Here is a 26,260-nt window from a genome sequence, read left to right on the forward strand (position 1 = left end):
TTGTAATGAGGCAATCTTCAAGAACATAAAGAACTCGACTGCAAAAGTTCCCCACAAAGTAATTACCCTCTCATACTTATGGTGCAAACACATAAGTGTTAGGGGGTTGCAGTTCCTAGACGGATGGGAGCTATGCTCATATCTCGGTTTTCTAATATTTAAAATGACAAAATTACAAAAATAGTCAATTTTCTTAACTACTTTGTAGAAAATAGCAAAAAAAAAAAACCAACATTACAAAAAATAATCATCAAAATCGCAGATAGATTAAGCCCATCTAAAATTTTCCCATTTGATATGCAAATGTACAAGTCGTCAAAGCACGAGCATGCCTTATGAGTTGTACGTTCGCAGATAGTTTCTTTTTTAGTTTTTTATTTTATTTTTTCCCTATAAATACCCTCACACCTAACTAAAATGATTAAAATCGCAGATTAACTTAGTCCATCTGCGATTTCCTCTGAAGTGCATCTGCAATTTTAGGATTTTTTTTAACAAAAGTACAAATGTTTAAAGCACAAATAAAAACATAAACAAAAAATTACCCATTTTGAACTATTGCGTATATGTGCTTTAAACATTTGTATTTTCGTTAAAAAAAAAAAACAAAAAACCCTAAAATCGTAGATGGACTAAATTGATTTGTGATTTTAGCCGGTTGAGAGAGTATTTATATTGGAAAAAAAATTAAAAAAAAAAAAAAAAAACAAAAAAAAACCATCTACAAACGTACAACTTATAATAATTGTCCGTGTTTTATCGACTTGTACATTTACAGATCAAATGGGAAAATCGTAGATCCATCTGTGCTTTTGATGATTATTTTTGTAATATTTGATTTTTTTTTTCTATTTTCTACAAAATAATTAAGGAAAATGTCTATGTTTATAATTTTTTTCTTTAAAATTTAGTTTGTATTTACTCATCCGTTACTTCTCTCTTTGTTTACTATCCTTAGCTCTTTGCTAAGTGTTTCTTTGCCACTTTATACTTAATCTATTTTCTTAAAAAAAAAAAATCAAACAAAGAAATCTTAAATAAATTATACTTTCAATAGTTATGACAATATAATAATCAAATTATGAAAACGTGAAAGAAAATTACACTTTCAAGACAAGTTTGGGGAAAAAAAAAAGGGCATCATTTTCTATGTTATCACCCAATCCCTATACCACTGTCCCAACAACCCCACATTTATTGTATTTTACTATATAAAGTAGATGCCCTAAAGTAAAAAATAAGTCCTGTTAAAACTATACTTTTTTCTCTTGCAAACAAATTCAATTTATTTATAAATATACAAAAATCCTGGTTGACCAAATTTCAGTATATCTATTTTATTAAAAGTATATATAGAATATCATTAACATTGATTTCAGATTATAAGTTTTTTTTTTTTTTTTTTTACCAACAAAAGTTCGATTCAAAATTCTTATAAATTAATTAAATTATATAATAGTTAATGTCAATTATTGGAAAACAAAAAAATATTCCCTCAAGCCTTGAAATTTCGCGTAATTTTGTCAATAAATCACACGAATTAAAACCATATAAATATCTTTCCTAAAACCCACTCACCAAAACCCTCTCTCTCTCTCTCTCTCTCGCTTTTCGGCAAAACTTTTGAGCTATGATCATCCGTTACTTTGACTAGTATTTTGTTTGATCATCACCGAATAACCCCTAATCACTCGATTTTCAGCTGGATTCACGTGCATTTTCTCCAAAACGTTTGTTATGCTAATCGTCTTTCACAAGTGATTGCATTCGAGTTGCGATTTTAGGGATAAAGAAAAGGGTTTTACAGAGCACTAGAGCAGGGTTTCTTCGAAAAAGATATCAGAACACACATTGCGTTGCAGACATGAAAACGAAAGCGAATAAAGCTTACAAAAAGGAAGATTATTCTGAAGAATGGTGCTTCGTCTGCAAAGATGGTGGCGATTTAATTATTTGTGACCACAAGTGAGTTTCCGAATACTTTTTTAAGTGGGTTTTTCACACATTTGGTCCCAGAAAGTTAAATGATTTGACAGGTTTTCGTTTACAAGAGGTTGACCCTTGTTTGGATGTATATTTTCTAAACTCAAGGGTATATCGGTCTTTTAGGTTTGATAAACAGTTGAATGCATGAAGTCCCAAAATCAATTTTTCTAGACGATGTTGATCGGTCATCAATTTCTCCATCATAATATAATTTTAGGGATTTAGTCACCTCTTTTCTGAATGAAATTTAATAAAGGAAGTTACTTTAACTTGTTTCAGGGATTGTTTGAAGTCATATCATCCCGAATGCGCACAATCATCTGCAAATTCCAAACGTCGATTTATATGTGGTAAGCCACTCGCATTAACTTCAATTAAGCATAGATTTATAAAATAATCATATCATGCTAAAATATATGTTCGGATTCTATTTTCAGATCTGCATAAATGTGATATTTGTGATAGAACGTCCGATCTAGTCCATTGTTATTGTTGTCCAAAAGGTGTATGCAGACGTTGTATCAAATCTGCTGATTTTGTTCATGTGAAAGGGAAGAAAGGATTCTGCAATCATTGCTTGAAGCTTGCACTACTTGTAGAAGAAAAGAAGGATGTTGACTCTGATGGTGTATGAATATGATCACAAGTTTAAACCTTTTCATACAAATTTTTTAAAAACCTTTCTAAATTCTATCTTTAAATCGATGTTTTTGGTGTGTTTTTCAGGAAACTATCGACTTCAATAATCGTAACACTTATGAGACTTTGTATAAGGAATATTGGGAGATTATTAATAATACCGCAAAGTTAACACTTGATGTTCTAATAGCTGCAAAAGGGCAGTTAAAATCCGGAAAGAATTATGATTCAGATAAGTATGATGATCATAGTGATGACAACCAATGTTCGGATTATGAAGAAAAAGGAGATGACATGGATTTACATGAATCAGCCAAAAAAACAAAAAGATCAAAGCCCGAATCATCATCCAAAACAAAAGGGAAGTCAAAAGCGAAAGAGAAAGAGAAAATGAAACCAAACAAGGAAGAATTCATGGGATGGGGATCAACACGTTTAATCCAATTTCTTGAAAACATAGGGAAAGATACAACGAATGCGTTATCACAAAGGGAGCTTGAAAAGATTGTAAAGGGATATGGTAAGGAGAAAGATCTTATTCAGAAAAACAAGATAATTGAATGTGATGTATGGTTACGTTCTATTTTCAAGAGGAAAACGATCAAACTCAACCGAATTTATGATTCTTTGGAAACCCATTTGGCGGAAAATCAAGTGTCATCAGACGATGATGATGATGATGAATTAGGGTTTGATGATGATGATATGGATTGTAAGGAAGAGGAAGTGGTGGCATGTAAAAGGAAGAAAAAGAACAATGGAGATAAGTTAATAGAGAAGGAAGAGCCGGTGGTTGATATTACGTGTTTTCGTTTTGCATCGATTGTTCCTGAAAACATTAGGCTTGTGTATTTGAGAAGAAGTTTAGTGCAGAAACTTGAAAAAGAACCTGAGAGCTTTGAAAGTAAGGTAATAGGAAGTTTTGTGAGAGTTAAAGAAGATGCAAATGGTTTCTTTCTAAGGAATGCTTATCGCCTTATGCAAGTAACTGGTAGGTTTGTCCTTTTAAATACATGATATCACATATTTGTATGTATCATGCTCCCTATGCATATGTATGCGGTCATGCATATTTGTATGTGTGTCCATCAGGCGCCATTTGTATGACTGTATGCGGCCAGGCACCTGAAACATATGTATGCGGTCATGCATATTTGTATGTGTGTCCATCAGGCGCCTAACACATACTTCTAGTATGTAATCAAGATTCAGGTGTGATAAATACTTATCACACCTTATATCTACCGGTTGATAGATATATCAACCGGTAGATCAGGCGCCTGGTGCATACATATGTGATGTATTAAGGCACTTGATGCATACATATGTGTATGTATTAAGCACCTGGTGCATCCATACTTGTATAGTTGTATGCATTGGGTGCCTGATATGTAATGTATATAACATGCACATTGCGCCTGATGACACATGCAACATATTGTGTTGTGAGTTTATTTTATTGATTTTTACTTGCGTATTTATTTACAAGATTTATGTTTGCTTTAATGTATATGCAGGCGTAAAAAAATGTTTGGTTGGTGAAAGTGAGCAGAATTTTATGCTGCAATCTTTAGAAACGGATATATGCATTAATTTGCTGTCAGATGATGAGTTCACTGAGGTAAGGGAGTAGATAATTTATCTATGTACATGATCATTTTAACATGTTATTTCTGAAAGCCATTTATAATCAACTAACAAATATAAATTTAAATCCAACTAAAATTCAACGGTTTTGGACTTTACTAATTTCAGGAGGAATGTCAAGATCTGAAAAACAAAGTGAAATCCGGCTTACTGAAAAAGCTTGAAGTGGTAAGCTTATGAATTAACTCAATCGAGTGTTGTTTTATTGCTTATCTTATTTATTTCATCACCTATTGTTAATCTTTCGTAGGTCATTTACTCATGATTGAAAAAAAAATCTTTTAAATGTAATGATAAATAAGTATACGAAGTACAAGAGGGTACTAAATGCGCTTCTAATTTACTATTGCCAATAAAATAGCTAAAAGAAGTAAGGAGATATATAATTAAATACTTTCATATGAGCTAAATATTATTGAGACCTACTTTAAGGAGATAAAAATTAACCAAATTTACTTGTATGACAGGTTGAAGTTGAAGAGAAGGCTAGGAGTCTTCACAAGGACATTGTAACACATGTAAGTCTTTAAACACGCATTTTTATTTTACAATTCGCTACATAACTACTTGATAATATAAATATAATGCACCATATATTATTTCTTGTTTAATAAATGGTGCTTAAATAGGCAATACAACGATTCAAACATGGATTCTCCTTATTGTTTTTAGTTTATTAATGCATAATTTCAACATCTAATGATGCTTGCTATTATCATAGTGGATTCCCCGAGAGCTGGCTTTATTGAAACACCGTATTGATCAAGCAAATGAAAAAGGATGGAGAAAAGAATATCCTTTTTTAGTAGTCAATAATTAATTTGTGTATATGTTCCCATTTGAATGATATATTTAAGGGCTAAATGCAAGAAATAGCAACGTGTTTCCATTTATATCTATATTTTTATAACCTCTTACTTTCAATTTTTTAATCTTGTTAGGAAATTATACTTTCAAAAATATTTGCATTTTGATGACAATGCTATAATTGAAAATGAAAGTGTAATGTTATAAATTATAATAAACATATCAATGAAAGTAGATTGTTATTTAACCCTATGTGACTATTCTAGACTATTTGGTCCTTAACCTATGTGAGTATTTTACGCTACATGAGTATTTGGAAAGAAGGCAATTCCTACAAACTCCAGAAAATCAGACAAAATTACTTGAAAAAATCCCCACTGTGATTCCAGATATTGAAGAAGCTGAGCCTCTTGAAGATGATAAGAAAGATAACAAAGACTCACCAAAATCTATTCTAATACATTCATCATCTGGAAAATTTAAAGACATTGGGGTTACTTCAGGTATGATAAATATTTTCTTCTCGGGTAATTTACATTTTTGGTCCCTTCACTATAGTTGTTTTTTCAATTTTTGTCCCAAATAGTAATATTAACCTGGAATAATCTTTTCTTTTTTGTTTTCAAAAAATTGATTTGCAATTTAAATTTTGCAGAAGATAGTAAACAGGAAATGCCAGCATCTGAAAAATACGCAATGGCAATAAAACTCCAAAAGTTTTTCGAAAACAAGCCAAAAAAACCATCTTTTGTCAAAAAACCTACTCAATTGTTTGACTCAAGTGATGAAAAGTCAACCGTTGATATACGCAAGGAGGATCTCGAAGACATTAAAAGCTCTCAATGGTATGTTATGAGCCCGCGTGGCGATAAGGTGGGGCCCGTTTCGTTGTCGGTGCTTAAAAACTGGAGTCAAACCCGAGTTGCATTGGAGTCAAAGATTTACAACTCAAGTCAAACTGAAGAACAGGCAAAACCGTTGACCGATGTGCTTCATCTTGCTTTTGATGGAAAATAATGTTTCAAGGATTCTTTTGAAACTTGTAATTTGGGTATTTTAGTAGTCGAATTCCTATGTGCAGTTTATAAGTAAGTCTATTAGTGGTTTTACTATTGAAGGCCTCATAAAGGACCAGAGGTTTTGGGACATGGGTGATGGGTGTTTGTTTATAAGGGTTTGACTGGTTTTTTAATATGTTTAAACTAATGGTGTTTATGTTAATTGAGTGTGCTTTAAGTATAGCCTTTTGTTCTTTGAGTTCTTTCCATTATAGCATATGCATCACTAGCTTAGGTGCTATTTCTTTTTTACACTAAGAATAAAATGGTCATTTAGTCTTCTTAAAACGGTTGGTTTATTTAATTTGATTTAGAAAAGAAACATTATTCGTTATGCTGTTGATACATTCTCACAAAATCCATAGAAACAAGCTACAATTTCTAGTTATATGATGATTTGCAACATCTAAAAAATGTATGAAAATCAAATTTGTTATTTAATGAATTGTATTTGAATCATTCCATGCTCCACTTTTGAAAAAGATGTCTAGGGTTTTATTTTATTACATGATGTTCTCAGTTCCAGAAGCTTCTTTCCTATAAGCTTGTAGCCTCTCTTTCAGTTTCTTACTCTCTTCAAAATTTGCCTTCCTCTTCACAGCTTTCTATCACCGTGAAAACAAAAGAAATGAGAAACAAATACACAGCTTACACCAGATTCCGACATGTCCTCATTTTAAAATGTTAAAGAGTCTGTTTAACTGATTTTCCCATGTTTGTAAGGTTGTTGATTTCAAGTATTAAAATAAGTAAAAAGAAAGTTATTAAAGAAAGCTTACTTCCTGCCTGAAACACTTGTCGAGCTTTATCTTGAGATCTGTGCACTCACCAAAGAATTTTGCATAAGGGTGGTCCAGGTGGCACTTCTGAAACTGTTCAATTATCTACACAAAACAAAACACAAGACCAATGCCATTTAACATAATCAATAAATGTATGAACAATAAATATGAGCAAAAGAAACATGACTTTATCCAGATAAACCTCATTACCTATACACGACTTAATGGGGAAACAAAAGAAACATCACTAATTCATAAATCACTCAATTGTCTTTAACTTTGAGTAAGAGCTATGGATTTTAAATTCAGATCTAATGTGTAAAAGCATTGTTATGATTATACGATTGTTTAACATAGAAGAATAGAAAACTTACTTCAGCACACATTGGGTGCCTATGTAACGTCAAAGGAGGGTGCATTTTGTGTCTTCCAATCAAATATTCTGAAAACTGCACAAAATAAAACATTTCATAAATTTAATTTCATATTATCATAAACAACCAACAACAACACTAAAACCATATACAGGCTCTGAGTTAATCTGTCTCTGAATGAAAACATGTTGATTGTTTAGACATCTGAATAACTATGTTTGTATTATTAAAAATGACCATCTTACCCTTCTAACCTATTTTGACCGTTACTTCTATAAACTTAACTTCCTTTTCATTTTTTTCTGAAACTATTTTATACTTGAAATATATAAGTTTCAATTAATTTTTATTTTCTAATAACCTACCATCAAAATTGATAAGTTCATATAGGATGTTTAGCAACTCGAATTATATTCTCAGTAGCATAATACCACAAATGATGAAACAACTATAGATACAACATCAAACTTTCAGATAATCGACACATACACACAGTGATTTAAATATTAAAAAAAAAAAAAAAAAAAAAAAAAAAAAACACCTAGATCAAATATGACGAAAAAGATAAATTAAGTACCTTTATAACGTGGAAAATAAACCCTAATTTCTAGGAAGAAGTAAAGTGGGATTTGGTATAACGGTTGTTCTTTGAGAAAGAAACAAGAGCAGATCCTGTAAAAGAAAGCTATCTATCGTGGTGGTGTTCAACTCTAAAGAGAAAGGAAGATGATGGTGGAGGCGTCGAGGTTCAAGATCGCCGGCGCTTGTGGTTGTTGATGGGAGGAGATCGGCGAGGGAAGGAGGAGGATGGCGGTGGGAGGCGTCAAGGTTGAAGGCAGCGACGGTAGTAGACTGGAGAAGCGTAAGAAGAAGAAAAAAACGGGAGCTTGTAATGGTTGTGATGAGAGAATGCGATGGAAGAGTATTTGGGTAAAAGGGCAATGTTACCAAAATTTTGATTCAGAGTCGTTCAGACTTACCCTCGTATCTGACCAGATGATCCTCACTCGATTAAGAGGTGCGAAAAAATGGTGAACCAAAGGCTCCTAATCAGACCGATTCAGAACCTCCTCTTAATCCAGTAATCCATCAAACAGATTAAAATTTCCAGATACCTATGTGAAGATCTTAGAGAGGGTGTGGAGAGGAACCTAATCTACCGCAGAAACCTAATAATTTAATCGTGTTTGGACTTAGAGTACATATATCCTTTGAATTAAATCCTCCAAGCTCCATAATCAGCTAGCAAAGCATTAAAAAATTCAACTGATTGGAAGCATATATAAAAACAGAGAGGGAGATGAGATCTTGCCTCAAATGGGATCCGGAAGAAGCAGAAGGATTTAGCAAAAGAATAAAAAAAAAAAAATAAAAAAAAATAAAAAAAAAAAAAAAAAAAAAACTTGCAAACTGAATCGGCCGCAATGATTTACCTGGAGTGAGGGAACAGTAGGCTGACGAGGCGGAGGTGCCGATCAGCAGGGCAGACGACGGACGGCGGAGTCTAAATCAGATTGAATATTTTCTCAAAGAAGTAAAGCGCTCCTGCCTAAAATAACAGAAATGTAGAAGTGTAGAACGTAAGTAAAACCCGTCATCAGGTTTATCACAATTCAACTCGTAGAACCCTAATTTTACAGAGAACAACCAAATAGATGAAGAAACAGTATACAGGGGAAGAAAAGGAACCTTAATCGACCAACAATGAAAGATGAAGCTGATTAGACTGTTGAGCGAAATAATCAAACGAGCATACGTATCCTATTCGAGTGCCATTCAGAACTGGTGTATGTGTACCATGGACTTAGAGATGCACAACCAAACAGGACCGAACCGGATCGGATTTAATCTGGTGACCGGATTTAAACTCGCTTAGCATTTTGATCCAATAACCGGTTTCTCGTTAAAATTGATTTTTTTTTTCTTCACAGTTAAATAAGTTAAATAATATGGATCTGTCTTAAGGATTGATATTTTTTCTTCACAGTTAAATAATATGAATGTCTCTAATGGTTTACACTTAAAATCCTAGAAATCTTAAGATTAAAATATAGGAGAGGGGAATAAAGGAAAACAAATTTCCCTATGTATGTAGAAACCATGATTTAAATAGGAATATGGTTCATCTTTATAGCTGTTAGAAACCATGATTTAAATATTAAAATAATAGAATTTTAATTTAATTTAAATATATTTTCTTATCAACTACAAAAGGTTTCAAGAACCTTTTATCATTCCTTGTCAAAAGCGTTCAAAGTATGGAGGTTCTAGAAATGATCTCTTACTAAACTTTTGAACAATTATAATTTAACATGTGTACAATTAACTATTCTAATTAATCTAAAATTAATTTCCAATTAGTTCTAATTAATTCTTAATTAAATATTAACTATTTCTATTTGATATATCAATCATATATATATATATATATATATATATATATATATATATATATATATATATATATATATATATATGTGGATGTGTCTTAATGATTGATATTTTTTCTTCACAGTTAAATAATATGAATGTCTCTAATGGTTTACACTTAAAATCCTAGAAATCTTAAGATTAAAATATAGGAGAGGAATAAAGGAAAACAAATTTCCCTATGTATGTAGAGATCGATTTCTACTAGGAATATGATTCATCTTTATAGCTGTTAGAAACCATGATTTAAATATTAAAATAATAGAATTTTAATTTAATTTAAATATATTTTCTTATCAACTACAAAAGGTTTCAAGAACCTTTTATCGTTCCTTGTCAAAAACGTTCAAGGTATGGAGGTTCTAGAAATGATCTCTTACTAAACTTTTGAACAATTATAATTTAACATGTGTACAATCAACTATTCTAATTAATCTAAAATTAATTTCCAATTAGTTCTAATTAATTCTTAATTAAATATTAACTATTTCTATTTGATATATCAATCATATATATATATATTCCTCAGGATAATGTCATAAAAAACCTCATGTTTTTCAGGAATTTGCAGCTTTACCCTTTGTCAGAATTTAGGTTCGTTTATACCGCAAACTTACAAGTTTTTTTTCGATTTTACCCTTTTTACAGGTTAAGTCGGTCACCTGCTTATGTGGCAAGCCACGTGTGCGCTGAGTGTGCTGAAACTGCTGATGTGTCAGCCACATATGCGCTGACTGGCTTTATTCATTTAATACAAAAATTCTAATACATGTGGGTCAATAAAGTAGGTGGGATCGAACCCACAACCTCTAAACCACATAACAAGGCTCTTACCACTAGGCTGAACAACATTTCTTGTTTCATAACCTGAAAACATAATATATAATTATAATGTAAACTAATGAAAAAAATTAAAAACAATTATTACTATTATTATTTTCTTTTTTATAAGTTTATACATATATTTTTAATTACCGTTTAAAGGTATAAATATATATTTATAAAGGTATAAAATACGTTTTAAAGATTAAAAAATATATTTAATGGTATATATATATTTTTTAAAGCGTATTTGGTTTATTTATACATTTAAAAACGTTTTTTTTAAATATATAACTGTATCTTTCACGATTTTAAAAGTATAACATATATAGATACATATCTTTTAAGCTTCCAAAAACATAAAAAAAATACATATTTGGTTTGAACATGGATTTTTTTTTTGTATTTTCAATATAAATACAAATTGTTTTGTAATTATTAATACAAATGCATATTTTCGCATTTTTAAAACATAAATACATTTCGAAAGGTATTATATATTAAAAATTATGTTATAACACTTTAAATACACTCATAATAATAATAATAAATAATAACAATAATAATAATCGTTAAAATCATATTTAAATGTTTAGGTATTCGTAATATATATTATATGTTGAGGTTATAAAAGCAAGAAATAGTTTAGCTCAGTGGTAAGTTTCCTACATTTTGAGTGGGAGGTCGCCGGTTCAAAACCTGCGCACCTTATTTATGTTTTTAATATAATAAAGGCAGTAAATATCCATCAGCGCACAGTGGCTGACACGTCAGCAGGTTCAGCACAGTCAGCACACACGTGGCTTGCCACTTAAGGCATGTGACCGACTTAACATGTAAAAAGGGTAAAATCGAAAAAAAAAACTGGTAAGTTTGCGGTATAAACGAACTTAAATTCTGACAAAGGGTAAAACCGCAAATTTCTGAAAAACTTAAGGTTTTTTATGACATTATCCCTATATTCCTCTCCTAATATCAATCATAACTATTTCTGGCCTAAAAAATGAGATTATGAGTTGATAAAGATCTCAGCCACACTGTACAACAGTAATAACGTTGGAGAATCTCCTTTGAGCTATGATAACAACTTTAAAAATATATAAACTTCAATTTTTCAATGTTAATACTTTTACAGAAGAAATATCTCATTACAAACACACTTACAACACTCAAACATATGAATTCTAAAATTTAGTACAAACAAACTCACAGATTACGACAAACAAACCCTAAAGAATGAAAAACCATAATATTGATACAAAATGAGAGAAAATGAGAGATATCACTTGTGTGCGTATGTGTGAAAAATGTGTAGTGAGAAATAACGTTGAGATGAACATATTTATTATAACATCCTGTTTTGGATCATTTTGTGATTCACGACTCGGGGGTCGTAATTTGGGGCTTTGAGAAAGTAAAGTTTAGGCCTTATTGAAGGTTGACAAGTTTGGTAGTGAGATCTAAGCCCTTGAATCGTGAGTGAGATTCAAGGGTGAACTGTGACAATGGATCCCAATTTATAAGCAAAAGGACAAGAGACTTTTGCACAAGCTGGGGAATCAAAATGATGATGTAACACCCCGACTCTGATGTATAATATTTATATATTAAATATTTATGAGAAAACTGAGCAACTCGACGAGTGGGTGCCCCAACTCGTCAAGTAGAGACGAATTGACCATGTGGGTTTTACGACCAACTCGGCGAGTTGGCGCAATGTGTGGAAACCCTAATTCTCTAGGGTTGAGTCCTATTTAAAGGGCCTTAAGCCCTCATTACCACCTCACCAGCCACCCAACTGCCTTGTGTGAAACCCTAATCGGCCACAGTGAGCTAAGAGAGAAAGAGAGTTAAGATTTGAGTGTTTTTGTGATACTCTGGAAGAGAAGAAGAGAGTATCAAGCTTTGACCAAGAGGAGGCTTTTGGATCTAGAGGTTTTTCAAGAGTTTGCTTCAGTTGGAGGTAAAAAGATGCTAACTTGATCATTTCCTTATGAGATTTTGGGTTAGAGTGTTTATAGGGTTTTCTCCCATCCATTTTAATGATATTGAGTCACTTGAGCATGACTTGAGGTTGAAACCTCAGATCTGGAACTGTAGGTGGTTTAGTGAGCCCAAAGACTTGAACTTTATTAAGCTAGAGGCAAACTTTTGTGCATATAACCCTTGTTGGAGCTTGTATTGGCATTATGAGCTTAATATGTCATGCATGGACGTAAAACTCACAGCTTTACGTGACATTCGAGCCTTAGGGAGCCAGATCTAGAGTTTGGGGTCATGGATATACCTTAAAACGTCTAAACAAGCACATGGACTGAATGGACTCGTCGAGTCAACGAGCTGACTCGACGAGTCGGCTAGGGTTTTCTCTGCTGAGTCTGGACTTGGGTAACTCGGCGAGTTGATGAGATAACTCGATGAGTTAAGTTGGGTTTTCGCGACATTTCTAAGGAAACGAGGGGATTCGGCGAGTCACATAGATGCACTCGGCGAGTCAGGTCAACATGGACTATTGACTCGAGTGTTGACTTCTGTTGACCTTAGGGTTTGGTCAATGTAGGGATTATGGGGACCATGGAGGGGTAAAATGGTCTTTTACCCATTCCAAGAGTTGAGCTAGAGGAAATAACTTCGTTTATTTAGAGTTGTGATTTAAGTGTTATTTAGAGATAGTTATCCTATGTGTTAGGTGGAGGCTAGTTCGAGATTCGTGCACGAGGTTATTTGATTGCTTGCTTGCGAGGTGAGTCTTCTCACTATACTTTACTTAGAATGGTAATCTTGTGTGACCGGAGGGTCTTATGTGCTTATATTGAGTATTGTGATATCTTGCATTATATCTTTGTGTTTTGTGTTGTGTTGTTCTTAGCTTACTGAGTTAGGACCGGAGGGTCCGCCCGAGTTGTGGGACCGGAGGGTCCTACGGAGACACATTGATCGGAGGGTCTTATTTGAGCATAGTCATGATATGCTAATGAGATATGTGTGGTATTTTGGGTAACTCACTAAGCTTTGTGCTTACCGTGTTATGTGTTATGTGTTTCAGGTACTTCTCAGGATCACGGGAAGACACCGACTTGATTGTACACACACGAGTTGAAGATATGTTTTCGAGGATCTTGGATTGTGATGTAATTTTTTTTGAACATGTGTTTTGATAACTTGATATTCATGGGGATTTTTGTGAATGTGCCAATAAGATTAATGTGATTTTAAATGAAAGTTTTGTTTGAAAATTTACGGTGTTATAAGTTGGTATTAGAGCCTTAGGTTGAGGGATTCAGATATATCTTCGGGTGTGTCTAGACTCAAACTAAGGATTTAAGAATTTTTTTAAAAGAAATAATTTTTTCTAAAAATGAGAAAGAGTTTTAAGAGAAAAGCGAGTTGGAGCAGTGTGTACAATCAGCCAGAGCCCGAACGGTGATTTCCCAAAATACATTTACTTATTTGTGTTGGGAGATATTTATGAGATGTTAGGGAGGCATGCTAGAGATATGATAGGTATTTCATGTTAGGGCTAGAGTTGCCTGATTTGTGATGCCTTAACCTAGGAGTTGTTGCTATTTGTTAATTGCTTTGAGTATATACTGAGTAGGAGTATCTAACAGGAATTACTTAGAAATAGCTCTGAGTTGAGGGATAATCTAGGAGAGATACCTAGATGAGCATATGAAGGGTCCACTGAGAGAGTAGTCTGCTAGTCGTGAGAAATAGAGTACTTGTGAATTAGGATCCTAGGAGGAGGACTTGGGGTAACTACAGGTTGGTGTGGAAGATAGTATTGGGCCCGTACTACTGAAAGCACCGGATCTGTATGCAACCCAAGTAAGAATCCTTAGGATACTAAGGAGAAAGTAGGGATGGGTGATCGAGCGTGATATACTCGAGCGAGTCTCTAATGATTTTTGTGTTGTGTTTCAGAGACATCATGGTGGGTACACGCCACAACTCCGGGAGCAGTGGGACTAGTGATGATGAGATCCACAGGATGATTCATGAGGATGTGGTCGTAGCCATTCGAGAGGAGATATCGGAGATGTTTGGGTCTATTAAGACCACACTGATTGAGACATTTGACAATTGGTATGCTGCTTTTTCCGAGGCGGTTGCTGCTGCAGGCACTGTAGCAGTCGCCACTGCTAGGCTACAGGGAGGTGACTCGTTGTTGTTCTGGGAGTTCAGTAACACGAAGCCATTAGAGTTTTATGGGACACATGATCTAATTGCTTCCATGATATGGATCTCTGACATTGAGGGATGCTTTTATACGTGTTCATGCCTTGATCATTTGAGAGTTCGGTTTGCACTGAACCAGCTTCGCTCGGGGGCGAAGGATTGGTGGAAGTTTGTGAATACCAGTTTTATTCTTATAGACCATACTGTAGTGATGTGGGAGAGGTTCATAAAGTTGTTCCAAGATGAGTATGTTCCCCCGGTGGAGAGGGAATGGTTAGCATATGAGTTTTTGTCTCTCAAGCAGAAGACAGAGTCAGTAACTGAGATTACGAGGATGTTCCACGAGAGGGCGTTATTTTGCCTTGAGCACGTGTCCACTAAGCAGTCACGTGTGAGCCAATACTTGAGCATACTGAGGAGGGATATACAAGATTTTGTGGTGAACTCATCATACCGAACATTAAGTGAGCTTCAGAACAATGCCAGGCAGAGGGAGATTGAGCTAGAGTTACAGACTAGAGAGGAGGAGGAGTCCCGTGGTATGGACCGAAGACCAATGCAGTCGCAGCCGGCGATGAAGCAGGCTAAGCCCGCTGATACAAGAGTTGGGGGCCAGAAGGGCCACACCTGTGGAAAGTAAGTGTGGAAAGAGTCACAAGGGATCGTGTCAGGCAGGGATTTGCTACAAATGTGGCAAAGAGGAGCACATGGCGAAGGATTTCCCCAAGGGGTTTGCAATTTGCTTTCACTGCAACCAGAATGGCCATCGGAAGGCCGAGTGCCCTCAACTCATTCAGGGATCTGCACCTACTATTGTACGTGCTACTGAGAGTCGGCCAACGAAGGTTGAGACACCAAGGGTTCGTGGGAGAGCCTTTCAGCTAACAGCGGAGGAGGTCCGCTCAACATCTGACGTCGTGGCCGGCATGTGTTTCTTTATTTATATTATTTTGAGATATATTGTGCTTATATTGTGTTGTGTATATGTACTTATCTTGTGAGTTCTGTACCTGCTTTGGTGTTATTTGACTCAGGTGCGAGTCGATCCTTCATGTCTTTAGATTTTAGTCGTCACATCAGTATCTGATGTGAGGCGTTGAGTCGACCTCTGAGGGTTTCTATAGTCGACGAGCATGTGGTTTTTGCTACTGATGTGATCCGGGGATGTGTACTAGAGATATCTTGCGTTGAGTTCTCGATCGAACTGGTACCGATTGAGATGGGAGATGTCTGTGTCATAGTGGGCATGGATTGGTTGAGTCGGTTTGGAGCCATGATCGATTGTGAGCGTCAGATGGTGACTATACGAGACCCTAGTGGGGGAGTGCTTACTGTGTATAGCGAGGGTACTAGATCTGGATTAGCCTTCTGCTATGCTTCCACAGGGAGACAGAGTCTACAATAGGATTGTATGGGATTTTTGGCGTACGTGATGGATACGCGGGTTACTACAGAGAGGTTGCGTTCTATCGCTGAGGTTCCGATAATGTTTAAGTTTCCAGATGTTTTTCCAGAGGAGTTGTCGGGGGTACCCCCCGAGAGGCAGGTGGAGTTCTGGATCGATTTGGTTCCAAGAATGGAGCCTATTGCCAAAGCACCTTATCGCCTTGCGCTACTAGAGATGCATGAGTTATCCTCACAGCTCCAGGAGCTGCTGGGGAAGGGATTTATTGGACCGAGTAGCTCACCATGGGGAGCGCCAATCCTATTTGTCAAGAAAAAGGATGGTTCACACCGGATATGTATTGATTACCGGGAGTTCAACAAGCTGACGATCAAGAACCGTTATCCGCTACCGAGATCGACGATTTGTTTGATCAGTTGTAGGGGGCGTCTTGGTTCTCCAATATTGGTTTGAGATTTGGATATCATTAGATGAGAGTTTGTGATGAGGATATTCAGAAGATGACCATTAGGACTTGTTATGGGCACTACATGTTTGTGGTGATGCCTTTCGGGCTCAGCAATGCACCGACAACATTCATGGATCTCATGAAACAAATGTGCATGCCTATGTTGGATCGATCGGTGATCGTGTTCATTGATGATATTTTGGTGTATTCGAGATCCAGAGAGCAGCACGAGGAGCATCTTAGAGAGATTCTTGGAGTATTGAGGATGGAGAGGCTTTATGCTAAATTCTCCAAGTATGATTTCTGGTTACCAGAGGTCCAGTTCCTAGGACACCTCGTTAATCAAAATGAGATATTGGTCGACCCGGCCAAGATTGAGGCAATTATGAGATGGGAGGTGCTGAGATCCCCGACCAAGATCAAGAGTTTTCAGGGTTTGGTCGGATACTATCAGAGGTTTATTAGATATTTCTCCAAGATTGCCATCCCTTTCACCAGGTTGAACCGAAAGGGTGTTACTTTTCCCTAGGGGCCTGAGCAGCATGCCTTATTTGAAACTCTTCGCCAGAGATAGTACGAAGCCCCAGTGTTAGCCCTTCCCGAGGGAGTGGAGGACTTTGTAGTTTATTGTGATGCTTCTATATCCGGGATGGGTGCGGTGTTGGTGAAGAGGGGGCACGTAATAGCATATGCATCAAGGTAGCTAAAGCCTCATGAGACGAGGTATCCCACCCACGATATGGAGTTGGGGGCGGTGGTGTTCGCCCTCAAGATCTGGCGCCATTACCTGTATGGATTCTGGTGTACCGTATATACGAACCATAAGAGTTTGAAGTACCTCATAGATCAGCCCAACCTGAATATTAGACAGAAGAGGTGGTTGGATGTAGTGAAAGACTATGACTGTGAGATCTTATATCATCCGGGCAAGGATAATGTGGTAGTCGATGCCCTGAGTCGCAGAGCAGTGAGTGCTCCGATCTGAGATATGTGTATGAGGATGACAGTGATGACTCCAGTATTAGATACCATTCGAGAGGCCTAGGTGGAGGTCGTGAGTCCGACGAACTGCAAGAGGGAGTGGGTAATTGGGCATGTTTCCAAGTTTGAGACGGATATTCACGGGCTTATGATTTTCCGAGGGCGAATTTGGGTGCCCTATACAGGTGGAGCTTGTCGTATATTGATGGAGGAGGCACATAGATCGAGATTCTCCATCCACCCAGCAGCCACTAAGATGTATTTGGATCTGAAGAGAGATTACTGGTGGCCCTGTATGAAGAGGGATGTGGCATGGGTAGTTGAGAGGTGCTTGACCTGTCATCGGGTTAAGGCGGAGCACTAGCGTCAACATGGCCTGTTACTACCTCTAGAGATTACTCAGTGGAAGTGGGAATAGATTTCGATGGATTTTATCACCAAGATACTGAGGACTGCATGTGGGGTTGACGTGATATGGGTGATTGTAGACCGGTTGACGAAGAGTGTTCACTTCCTTGCTATTAGTGAGAGCTCTTCTGTAGAGAAATTAACCAATATTTATGTGAGGGAGGTGGTAGCACGACATGGAGTGTTGACCTCAATAGTGTCAGATCGGGATGTACGCTTTACTTCCAGGTTCTGGAAGAAATTTCATGAGGATTTGGGTGCCTGGTTTCATTTTAGTACCGCATACCACCTGCAGACAGATGGGCAGAGCAGGTGGACGATTCAGACGCTTGAGGATATGCTACGTGCATGTGTTTTGGACTTCGTAGGAAGTTGGGACACCTGGTTTAGATCTGTGAGATTTCTTAGAAGAATATGCATCTGGTTTAGCCAACAAAATACCAGTTTCTTCATCTGGATTGATCGAAGCCAAATTCATCATCAAAACAGAACTTGTTGGATCAACACGCTTGAGCATAGTGTCTGGAATTCGTGCAATGTTGAAACACTTCGGCATCATCCTCAATCTCCTTTCGAAAGTTGTACTTCAAGAACTTAACATTTTGTTCATTAGCAGGCACCTCGATTCCTTCTTTTTCATACATATACTGAAGAATTAAACTCCAATACCTAGCACAAGATATTCCTTGAACAACATTTGTATTCTCAACAGTTTTCAAAAATTCTTTCCACATTTGACCTGAGTAATCCACAGCAAGGTCATAGTAAATTCTTGCAACCATAACATAGACCGCCATCCTTCCTTTGTCCAAACCAACACTCCGGCCAGGAAGGCATCTGAGAAAAATACCAAAAAGAAAGTTCCAGATTGAAGGAAGACCAGACTTCTTGAACCGAATGATCTTGGTAAGTGGAGGTTGATGTCCCATTTCATTGAACATGTGGATGACTTGATCATTCGATAGAACACAATATGGTGGAGGGTTAGGAATTTCCAGAATTTGACAAAACAATTTCTTGGAAAGACGAACCTTCTTGTCATTCACCAGGTTGAAGGTAATAACATCAAGAGATTTATTGTACGTTGTTGTAGATCCCGCTAGAGATAGCCAAGACAATGGTACACCAAAAGAATTGAACATTACAGTAGATAAAACAGAATGTTTTAGAGCTAGGATCAACATTTGCAGAGCCTCTGGATATAAAGAAATATCACCTTCAACTTGCTAATTTGTGCACTGAATTTTCATAATCGGTTGTAAAGAAACATCTTCAGTTGTTTGTAATGGATCATCAAGTTGAGCAGGAGTTGCCATGATTAGGGTTTTGATCTTGAAAAACTAGCAAGAAGATCTTGGAGAAATTTGGGAATTTTGTTTAGAAAGCGTAACCAAATGAAAAACCCTTGATGATCTTTTTATAGGTAAATCTTGAATTTGAATGTAAAGCGGGATGAGCATTAAACGAGACCCGACGTGGCTCCTTAAAAATCGCACCCTATCACCACATCTCCTTGAAACCCGGAAGGAATACAAAGCGTCTTGTCAAACAGTCTGTTTGTACATTCCAATAGAATAGTAACCGTCACAAGCCTTCAGTATAGAAGTAAGGCTCTTTCACTTTTAGGATGAAAAGTGAAGTCATGTGCCAGACTATCGAAATCATTATCCTGAGTTAGTAATACTCAGAACCTCAAGGATTTCGTGAGTGTTGTGTGTCAAAAAATGAGATAAGAAACAAATAAATAAAAATGTGGATCTATGATGTCGAAACACAAAAGTTCGACATAAAAGTAGTTAAACACCGGGCAAAGGTTGTTTAGTTAATTATCAAGAGAGATAATTAACAGTTTGTGTGGTTTCCCATGAATTACAATCGAATACTTATAAAGAAGTATCGAAGTGCTTATTTTTCTAGGTTTCATGGATGGCTTAAAATTTTCGTTACATATCATCCTAAACATAAGGTGAGTAATTGTATCAGAAATTACTTGTGTGACCAGTGTAGTCAGTGACAAGTATGCTTTGGATTAATTTGTAAGTGACAATTGAAAGAATTGCTACTCACACGGAAATCATATTCAAAGAAAAATAATGTTTAGCTGGATCTTGTTGGGTAACAAATTTCTTGGGCTTCGAACATTTGATCAAGACCATTCATAATGATACAATATGATTTGGAGCATCGAAAATTTGGTACTAAAACCAATGTTTCAAGAAAATCTAGAACATAGTTCCCTATTAATTCCTTAAAAGTTTAGAAAATTGGGTTTCACTTTCATCACGGCCTCATGAATCAAGATCATAAACACATAGTTTTGATATGTCTAAGTCATGATTGGTTTGATCAATGACCTCTTGGACATATGCCATTGTGTGTGAACTGTGTTAGATGTTTGAGATGAAAAATATTGTTTCACGAATTCAATTGTACCTCTGTTATGTTTGGACCAAACAGAAAACTCTTAACTCATTTGAGAAGAGTTAGGTAGCTCAGTAGACTAATGTGAATGCAAGCCTGATTGGGAAGAAATTTTCTTAATGAAAAATTTCATTAAGGCTTTCGAAATCACACATTAAGTCAAAGGAGGCTTGGGTCGACATGCTGCAACATGCTTCTAGTGACATTCTAACTAGTACAAAGTTTTGAAAATTTACCTTACCCTAGAAACGCGAGCATGACCCTAGTAAAACTTCCTTGGAATCTGAACTATGAAAAAAAAAGACAACTTACAAAATAAAAAAAATCTTTTTGGTCTTTTATGTTTTTGAAAAGAAAGAAAATATTTTTGTGTTTTTAAATTTTTCGAAAATTAAAACAAATAACAAAAGAAAATCTTTTCGGAAATTTGATTTTTCGAAAATATAAAGACAGAACAAAAATAAAAATCTTTTTGAATTTTTGATTTTTCGAAAATATAAAGACAAAACAAAAACTTACGAATATTGTTCATATGTGCTATACACCAAACTATCGAAATCAAAGCATATCGAAGCATTGAGTATGAACAGTAACTTTTGACTTTGACAACTGTCTTGTTTCTCTATTATTTTGAATCATTCTTTCGAACAAAACCCCCTTCGATCATTCCCAATCCTATCAAAATTCTAACAAATTATTTTTCGTTCAATGCTTTTGTAAAAATATCAACATGCTAATCAGTTGTTTTTACAAAATGAACTTCAATATTGCCATCTTCCACATGATCTTAAATGAAATGATAACGAAGTGCAATATGTTTGGTTTTCGAATGTTGTACTGGATTATGACAAATGCGTATAGCACTTTGTGAATCACAATACAATGGAATCTTTTTCACATTAATTGCATAGTCACACAATTGACTCTGGATCCATATGATTTGCGAAGTGCAAGCGGCAACTGCAACATACTCAGCTTCAGCAGTTGAAATTGCAACACATGTTTGGTTTTTCAATTGCCAACTTACAAGCTTCCCATCCAAAAATTGACATCCTCCACTTGTACTTTGTCTGTCAAGAGTACATCCTCCCAGATCTAAATCTGAAAATGCTTGAATGAAAAATCCTGATTTCGAAGGATACCACAATCCTAACGAAATTGTTCCCTTGAGATAACGAAAAATATGTTTCACTGCAGTCAAGTGTGGTTCTCTTGTATTTGTTTGATACCTAGCACAATTACATACAATAAACATGATATCAGGTTGACTTGCTGTAAGATAAAGCAATGAACCTATCATATGCATGTATAAAGTAAGATCAACAGCAGGTGCATCTAACGAAGGTGTTAGCCTTGTTCCAACTGCCATTGGTACTCTTAACTTCATGCTATTTTTTATTCCAAATTTTTCTCGCAAATTCTTGGTATATTTTTCTTGATTGATAAAAAATCATTCTCTGCTTTGATGAATGTTTAAACCAAGAAAATTATTGATTTTTCCCATCACGCTCATTTCGAATTGGCTTTTCATCAAACTTTCGAATTAACTAGACAAAGTAGGGTTAGTAGAGCCAAAAATAATATCCTCAACATAAATTTGAACAAGCATTAGATGATTCCCAACTTTCTTTCGAAATAATGTGGGGTCAACTGATCTTTGTTTAAATTTCGATTGTTTTAAGAAATTGGTAAGAGTTGCATACCATGCTCTTGGTGCTTGTTTTAACCCATATAATGCTTTATCTAACATCTAAACATGATCAGAATATTCTTCATTAATAAAACCTAGAGGTTGTTCCACATAAACTATCTCTTCAAGTTCTCCATTCAAAAATGCACATTTCACATCTATTTGATAAACATCAAAGTCTTTATGAGCTGCATAGGCCAGAAATATTCTAACAGCCTTGAGTCTTGTGACAGGGGCAAAGGTTTCTTCATAATCGATACCTTCTTGTTGCGAATATCCTTTAACAACTAATCGTTCTTTACTTCGAACAATATTTCCATCCTTGCCGGTTTTATTTTTGAAAATCCATTTTAATCCGACAATCGAAACATTTTCAGGTTTAGGAATTAACATCCAAACCTTGTTTCTTTCGAACTCAGCTAGTTTAGATTGCATTGCTACAACCCAATCTGAGTGTTTCATTGCAACCTTAACTATCTTTGGTTCTATTTTTGAAATGAAAATATTAAACATGCAAAATTCTTGATGAGTATTCAGTGCCTCATTCTTTGCACAAATTTGATCTCTAGTCAAAACTCCATCTTGTGGATTTCCAATGACTTGTTCTTTTGGATAATTTCTTGTCCATTTTTCCAAAGGTGAATATACTAGATCAATGTCCAATGGTGCATCTCCGTACATTTCTTCATTTTCGGATCCTACAACAGAATTATTATCATTTAGTTCATGAAATTCATCATTTTGATTAAGATTTATGGTTTCAGTATCATTATGCTCCCCCTCAACATAATTGTCATCTTGATGCTCCCCCTCGAAACTTTTATTTCCACTACTATTCTCCCCCTTGAAAGGATGCTCCCCCTCAACATTTGAAGGTATATTCAAGTGCTCCCCTCCACTTATGCATCTAGCATACTTTCACCATTAGTAGGTATATCCTATGTAATTGTCGAATCATCAGTATGTTTCGAAGATTCAGGAGTTTGATTATCAACATCATTTACTTCAGCATCAGCAGCCCTGTCTTGAACACCAAAAATTATATCATAATAAAAAACAGATGAATTATAACTTTCAGATTCATCATTTGATTCATTAAGAATTGGTTTTTGTTCGAAACATTTTTCAACTTGTTTCACATAGTAGTCGTTAAAAGTGAGATTAAACGTCTCTTCAACTTTTCGTGTTCACTTATTTAAGACTCTGTATGTAACCGAGTTATTTGAATATCCCAAGAAAATTCCTTCACCAGCCTTAGCTTGAAATTTCAAAAGATTATATTTGAGATTCATGAGAAAACACCTGCAACCAAAAACATGAAAGAATTTGACATTAGGTTTTCGGTTATTTATGATTTCATACGGGGTAATATTGAAATGACGATGAATAAATGATCGATTCTGAGTAAAACATGTTGTTGAAACAGCTTCTGCCCAAAGATATTGTGGAAGATTTGTATATGTCAACATTGTTCTTGCTGCTTCGCAAAGAGACATATTCCTCCTTTCAACCACACCATTTTGTTGTGGTGTATATGGTGATGAGAAATTATGCGAAATTCCTTTCTCAGTTAAAAACGAATCAAACACATTGTTTTTAAACTCGGAACCATTATCACTTTTGATTTTTCGAACTTTCTTCTTTATGCTCGTCTCAATTTTCTTGATAAATTCGATCATTGTTTGAGCAACTTCAGATTTTAACCTGAGAAAATACACCCAAGTAAATCGTGAAAAATCATCAACAATAACCAAAATGTATTGTTTCTTGTTAAGAGTTTCAACAGTTGATGGTCCACAGAGGTCAATATGAAGAAGTTCCAACGGTTCAACAATTTTCGAATCTATGACAATTGGATGCCCTTTTCGATGCTGTTTTCTTTGTTCGCAAGCTGCACATAAAGTATCATTGTCAAACTTTAAAACTAGTAAACCTTGAACAAGATCTTCAACTACAAACTTATTCAGATTACGAAAGTTTAAATGTGATAAACGTCGATGCCACAACCAGCTAACATCAGATGGAGCTTTCGAAAGTAAACAAACTGAAGGTTTCCCAACAATAGGTTTTATGTCAAGAGTGAACATATCGCCATATCGTTTTGATTTCAGCAACACTTCGTTCGTTTCAACATTGGAAATGATACTTCCTTCTTCGTTAAATACAACTTGATTGTCAGTGCCCACAACAAGTTGTGAAATACTTATAAAATTATGTTGAAGACCTTCGACATAAGCAACATGATTTACTGTAAACTGTCCATTCGTTACTTTCCCGTATCCTTTTACTTGACATTTGTGATTGTTCCCGAACTTCACGGCACCAACATTATCCAAACTTCTAAAATCTCTCAAATTCTCCTTTCTTCCAATCATGTGACGTGAGCAACCACTATCAATGTACCATTTCTCATCATATTGCTCGTCACACAGTACCTGCATTCATTAAAAGAATTTAGGTACCCAAGGTTGTTTGGGTCCTTGGTTATTAGTTTGAAAAAGTGAATGAAATTTAGAACCTAAAGCCCAATTTCGAACTTTTGTTTTGAAAGTATCAATTAAGTCGACATCATTAGTTAAAGGTATCGAAATATATTTTTTCGATAGTTTTGGATTGTCACTTACTTTCTTCTCATGCTTCTCTGTGTGTTTGTCCTTTGAGATTGATTGCCATTTTTGAACTAGAGTATTTGAATCTTTCGAAGATGAACTTCCATATGAAGTATCATTCAAATACTGTTCATACACCTTCTGGATTTGATGTCGAGAAAACTTTCCTGATTGATACTTTTTCCCTATTTCCTCAAGCCAATGATTGATTATTTCCACCCCAGATGAACCTTTTATGTACGAAACTTTAGAAGCTTTGTTTGGAGATGGATTCGGAAAATTTGGTTTTTTTGGAATAAACTTTGCAGATGTTTTGGATTTATCATTCACAAATGTTTGATTGTCCGCAAACTTTTGAATGTTTTCAATTTTTCGAACATTTTCAAATTTTCGAACATTCTCGAATTGACGAACATTAACATAATTTCTATTTGTTTTATTTGATGAAAATATGTTTTGTTCGTTTCATGGTTTTAGAAAATATGAATTTGATGTTGAAAAATTTTGTTGGCTTTTTGAATGAAAACTCTAATGTTGAGCATTTGTTTGAAAAGTCTTTGAAGATAATGATTTTGAAAATTTCATTGAAGTATTTTGAGAATCAGACGAATTTGGTTGAATGGAATTTTCCTTTTTATCCAAACGAGTTGAAAACTTGGTTTTTTGCAAATTTAGACAACTACTTTTCAAACATTTTCTTGGCTAGTCTTTTTGATTGCTTTTTATTTGACGAAATTTATTTTTCCTTCGAAAAATTTTCTTGTCGAAATTTACTTTTCAAACATTTTCTTGTCGAAATTTATTTTTCCTTCGAAAGTTTTTCAACAAGATCCTTAAATTCTTGTGAATTAAGTTTTACAGTCTTATTTGTTTCATTAGATTCTTGTTTCAAAATCTCTTTTGCATTTTCTTGTTTTTCAACCCATTTTCGTTGTGGTTTTTGTCTTTGAAAAACATACGAATTCTTTATTAGATTATTTTCGACATTACTTTGATTTGAAAAGAATCATTTGTCTGATGTTTTCTTGTTATCTTCTTCAATTATTTTATTGAACTCCGGTTTGACATTTTCAACATTCCCAGTAGTGACAGACACCTGATTCGGAAATACAACATCATCTGTGCACTTCAAGTTTGGATACACCATAGTGTTTGTTTCCAGAAAACGAACACTTTTTTCAAATAACACTTTGTCGAACTTTTCAATGTCTCCAAACACTTGATCAACAACAATTCATTTAACGGTTGTTTCGTTTGAAACATTATTTTCTGTTTCAGAATTGTTTGCCACTTCGTCTTCATTCTCATCATCACTACTATCCGTTTGACTGTCACGGATACTCACATGATCAAAGTCAAAAGCATTCGAAGTAGAGGGTCTATCAGTGTCATCCTCAACCATCGAATCATCACAAATTTCTTTACCTTTTGACTTAGATGTGACTTTAATGATAGATAACTAAGAACAATCAATACTTTCATCCTCCTTAATTTCACTGATTTCGCTAAAACTATCAGAATTATCATCGATATCAGCAAAATTAGATTGAGAGTCTAGTTTCGAATTCTCAGTT

General features: G+C 35.2%; 2 protein-coding genes across 4 annotated transcripts; one reads left to right on the top strand and one right to left on the bottom strand.

Moving 5' to 3' along the window:
* The first annotated feature begins 1,547 nt into the window (after positions 1 to 1,547).
* Positions 1,548 to 6,318, top strand: LOC145017160 (zinc ion binding / DNA binding protein). Its single transcript, XM_078975235.1, has 10 exons — positions 1,548 to 1,965; positions 2,266 to 2,336; positions 2,424 to 2,614; positions 2,713 to 3,616; positions 4,143 to 4,246; positions 4,381 to 4,440; positions 4,740 to 4,790; positions 4,994 to 5,064; positions 5,380 to 5,582; positions 5,738 to 6,318. The coding sequence occupies exons 1-10, from the start codon at positions 1,865 to 1,867 to the stop codon at positions 6,094 to 6,096; spliced, it is 2,115 nt and encodes a 704-aa protein (XP_078831361.1). The 5' UTR covers positions 1,548 to 1,864; the 3' UTR covers positions 6,097 to 6,318.
* Positions 6,319 to 6,551: 233 nt separating this feature from the next.
* LOC145018660 (Cytochrome c oxidase biogenesis protein Cmc1-like protein) lies at positions 6,552 to 9,137 on the bottom strand. 3 transcript variants are annotated; one of them, XM_078976532.1, is made up of 5 exons: positions 8,983 to 9,136; positions 8,727 to 8,842; positions 7,294 to 7,368; positions 6,917 to 7,021; positions 6,552 to 6,742 (listed from the first exon to the last, which is right to left on the bottom strand). In XM_078976532.1, exons 3-5 carry the CDS (start codon positions 7,336 to 7,338, stop codon positions 6,641 to 6,643), a joined length of 252 nt encoding a protein of 83 aa, XP_078832658.1. In that variant the 5' UTR covers positions 7,339 to 7,368; positions 8,727 to 8,842; positions 8,983 to 9,136; the 3' UTR covers positions 6,552 to 6,640. The 3 variants fall into 3 exon arrangements, with proteins under 3 accessions (XP_078832658.1, XP_078832660.1, XP_078832659.1); XM_078976534.1 differs by lacking the exon at positions 8,727 to 8,842 and having other exon boundaries at positions 8,983 to 9,137; XM_078976533.1 differs by lacking the exons at positions 8,727 to 8,842; positions 8,983 to 9,136 and adding an exon at positions 7,871 to 8,462.
* Positions 9,138 to 26,260: the final 17,123 nt, after the last annotated feature.

This window comes from Lactuca saligna, chromosome 9 (assembly GCF_052625555.1).
Source record: "Lactuca saligna cultivar CGN05327 chromosome 9, ASM5262555v1, whole genome shotgun sequence".
Taxonomy (NCBI): Eukaryota; Viridiplantae; Streptophyta; class Magnoliopsida; order Asterales; family Asteraceae; genus Lactuca; species Lactuca saligna.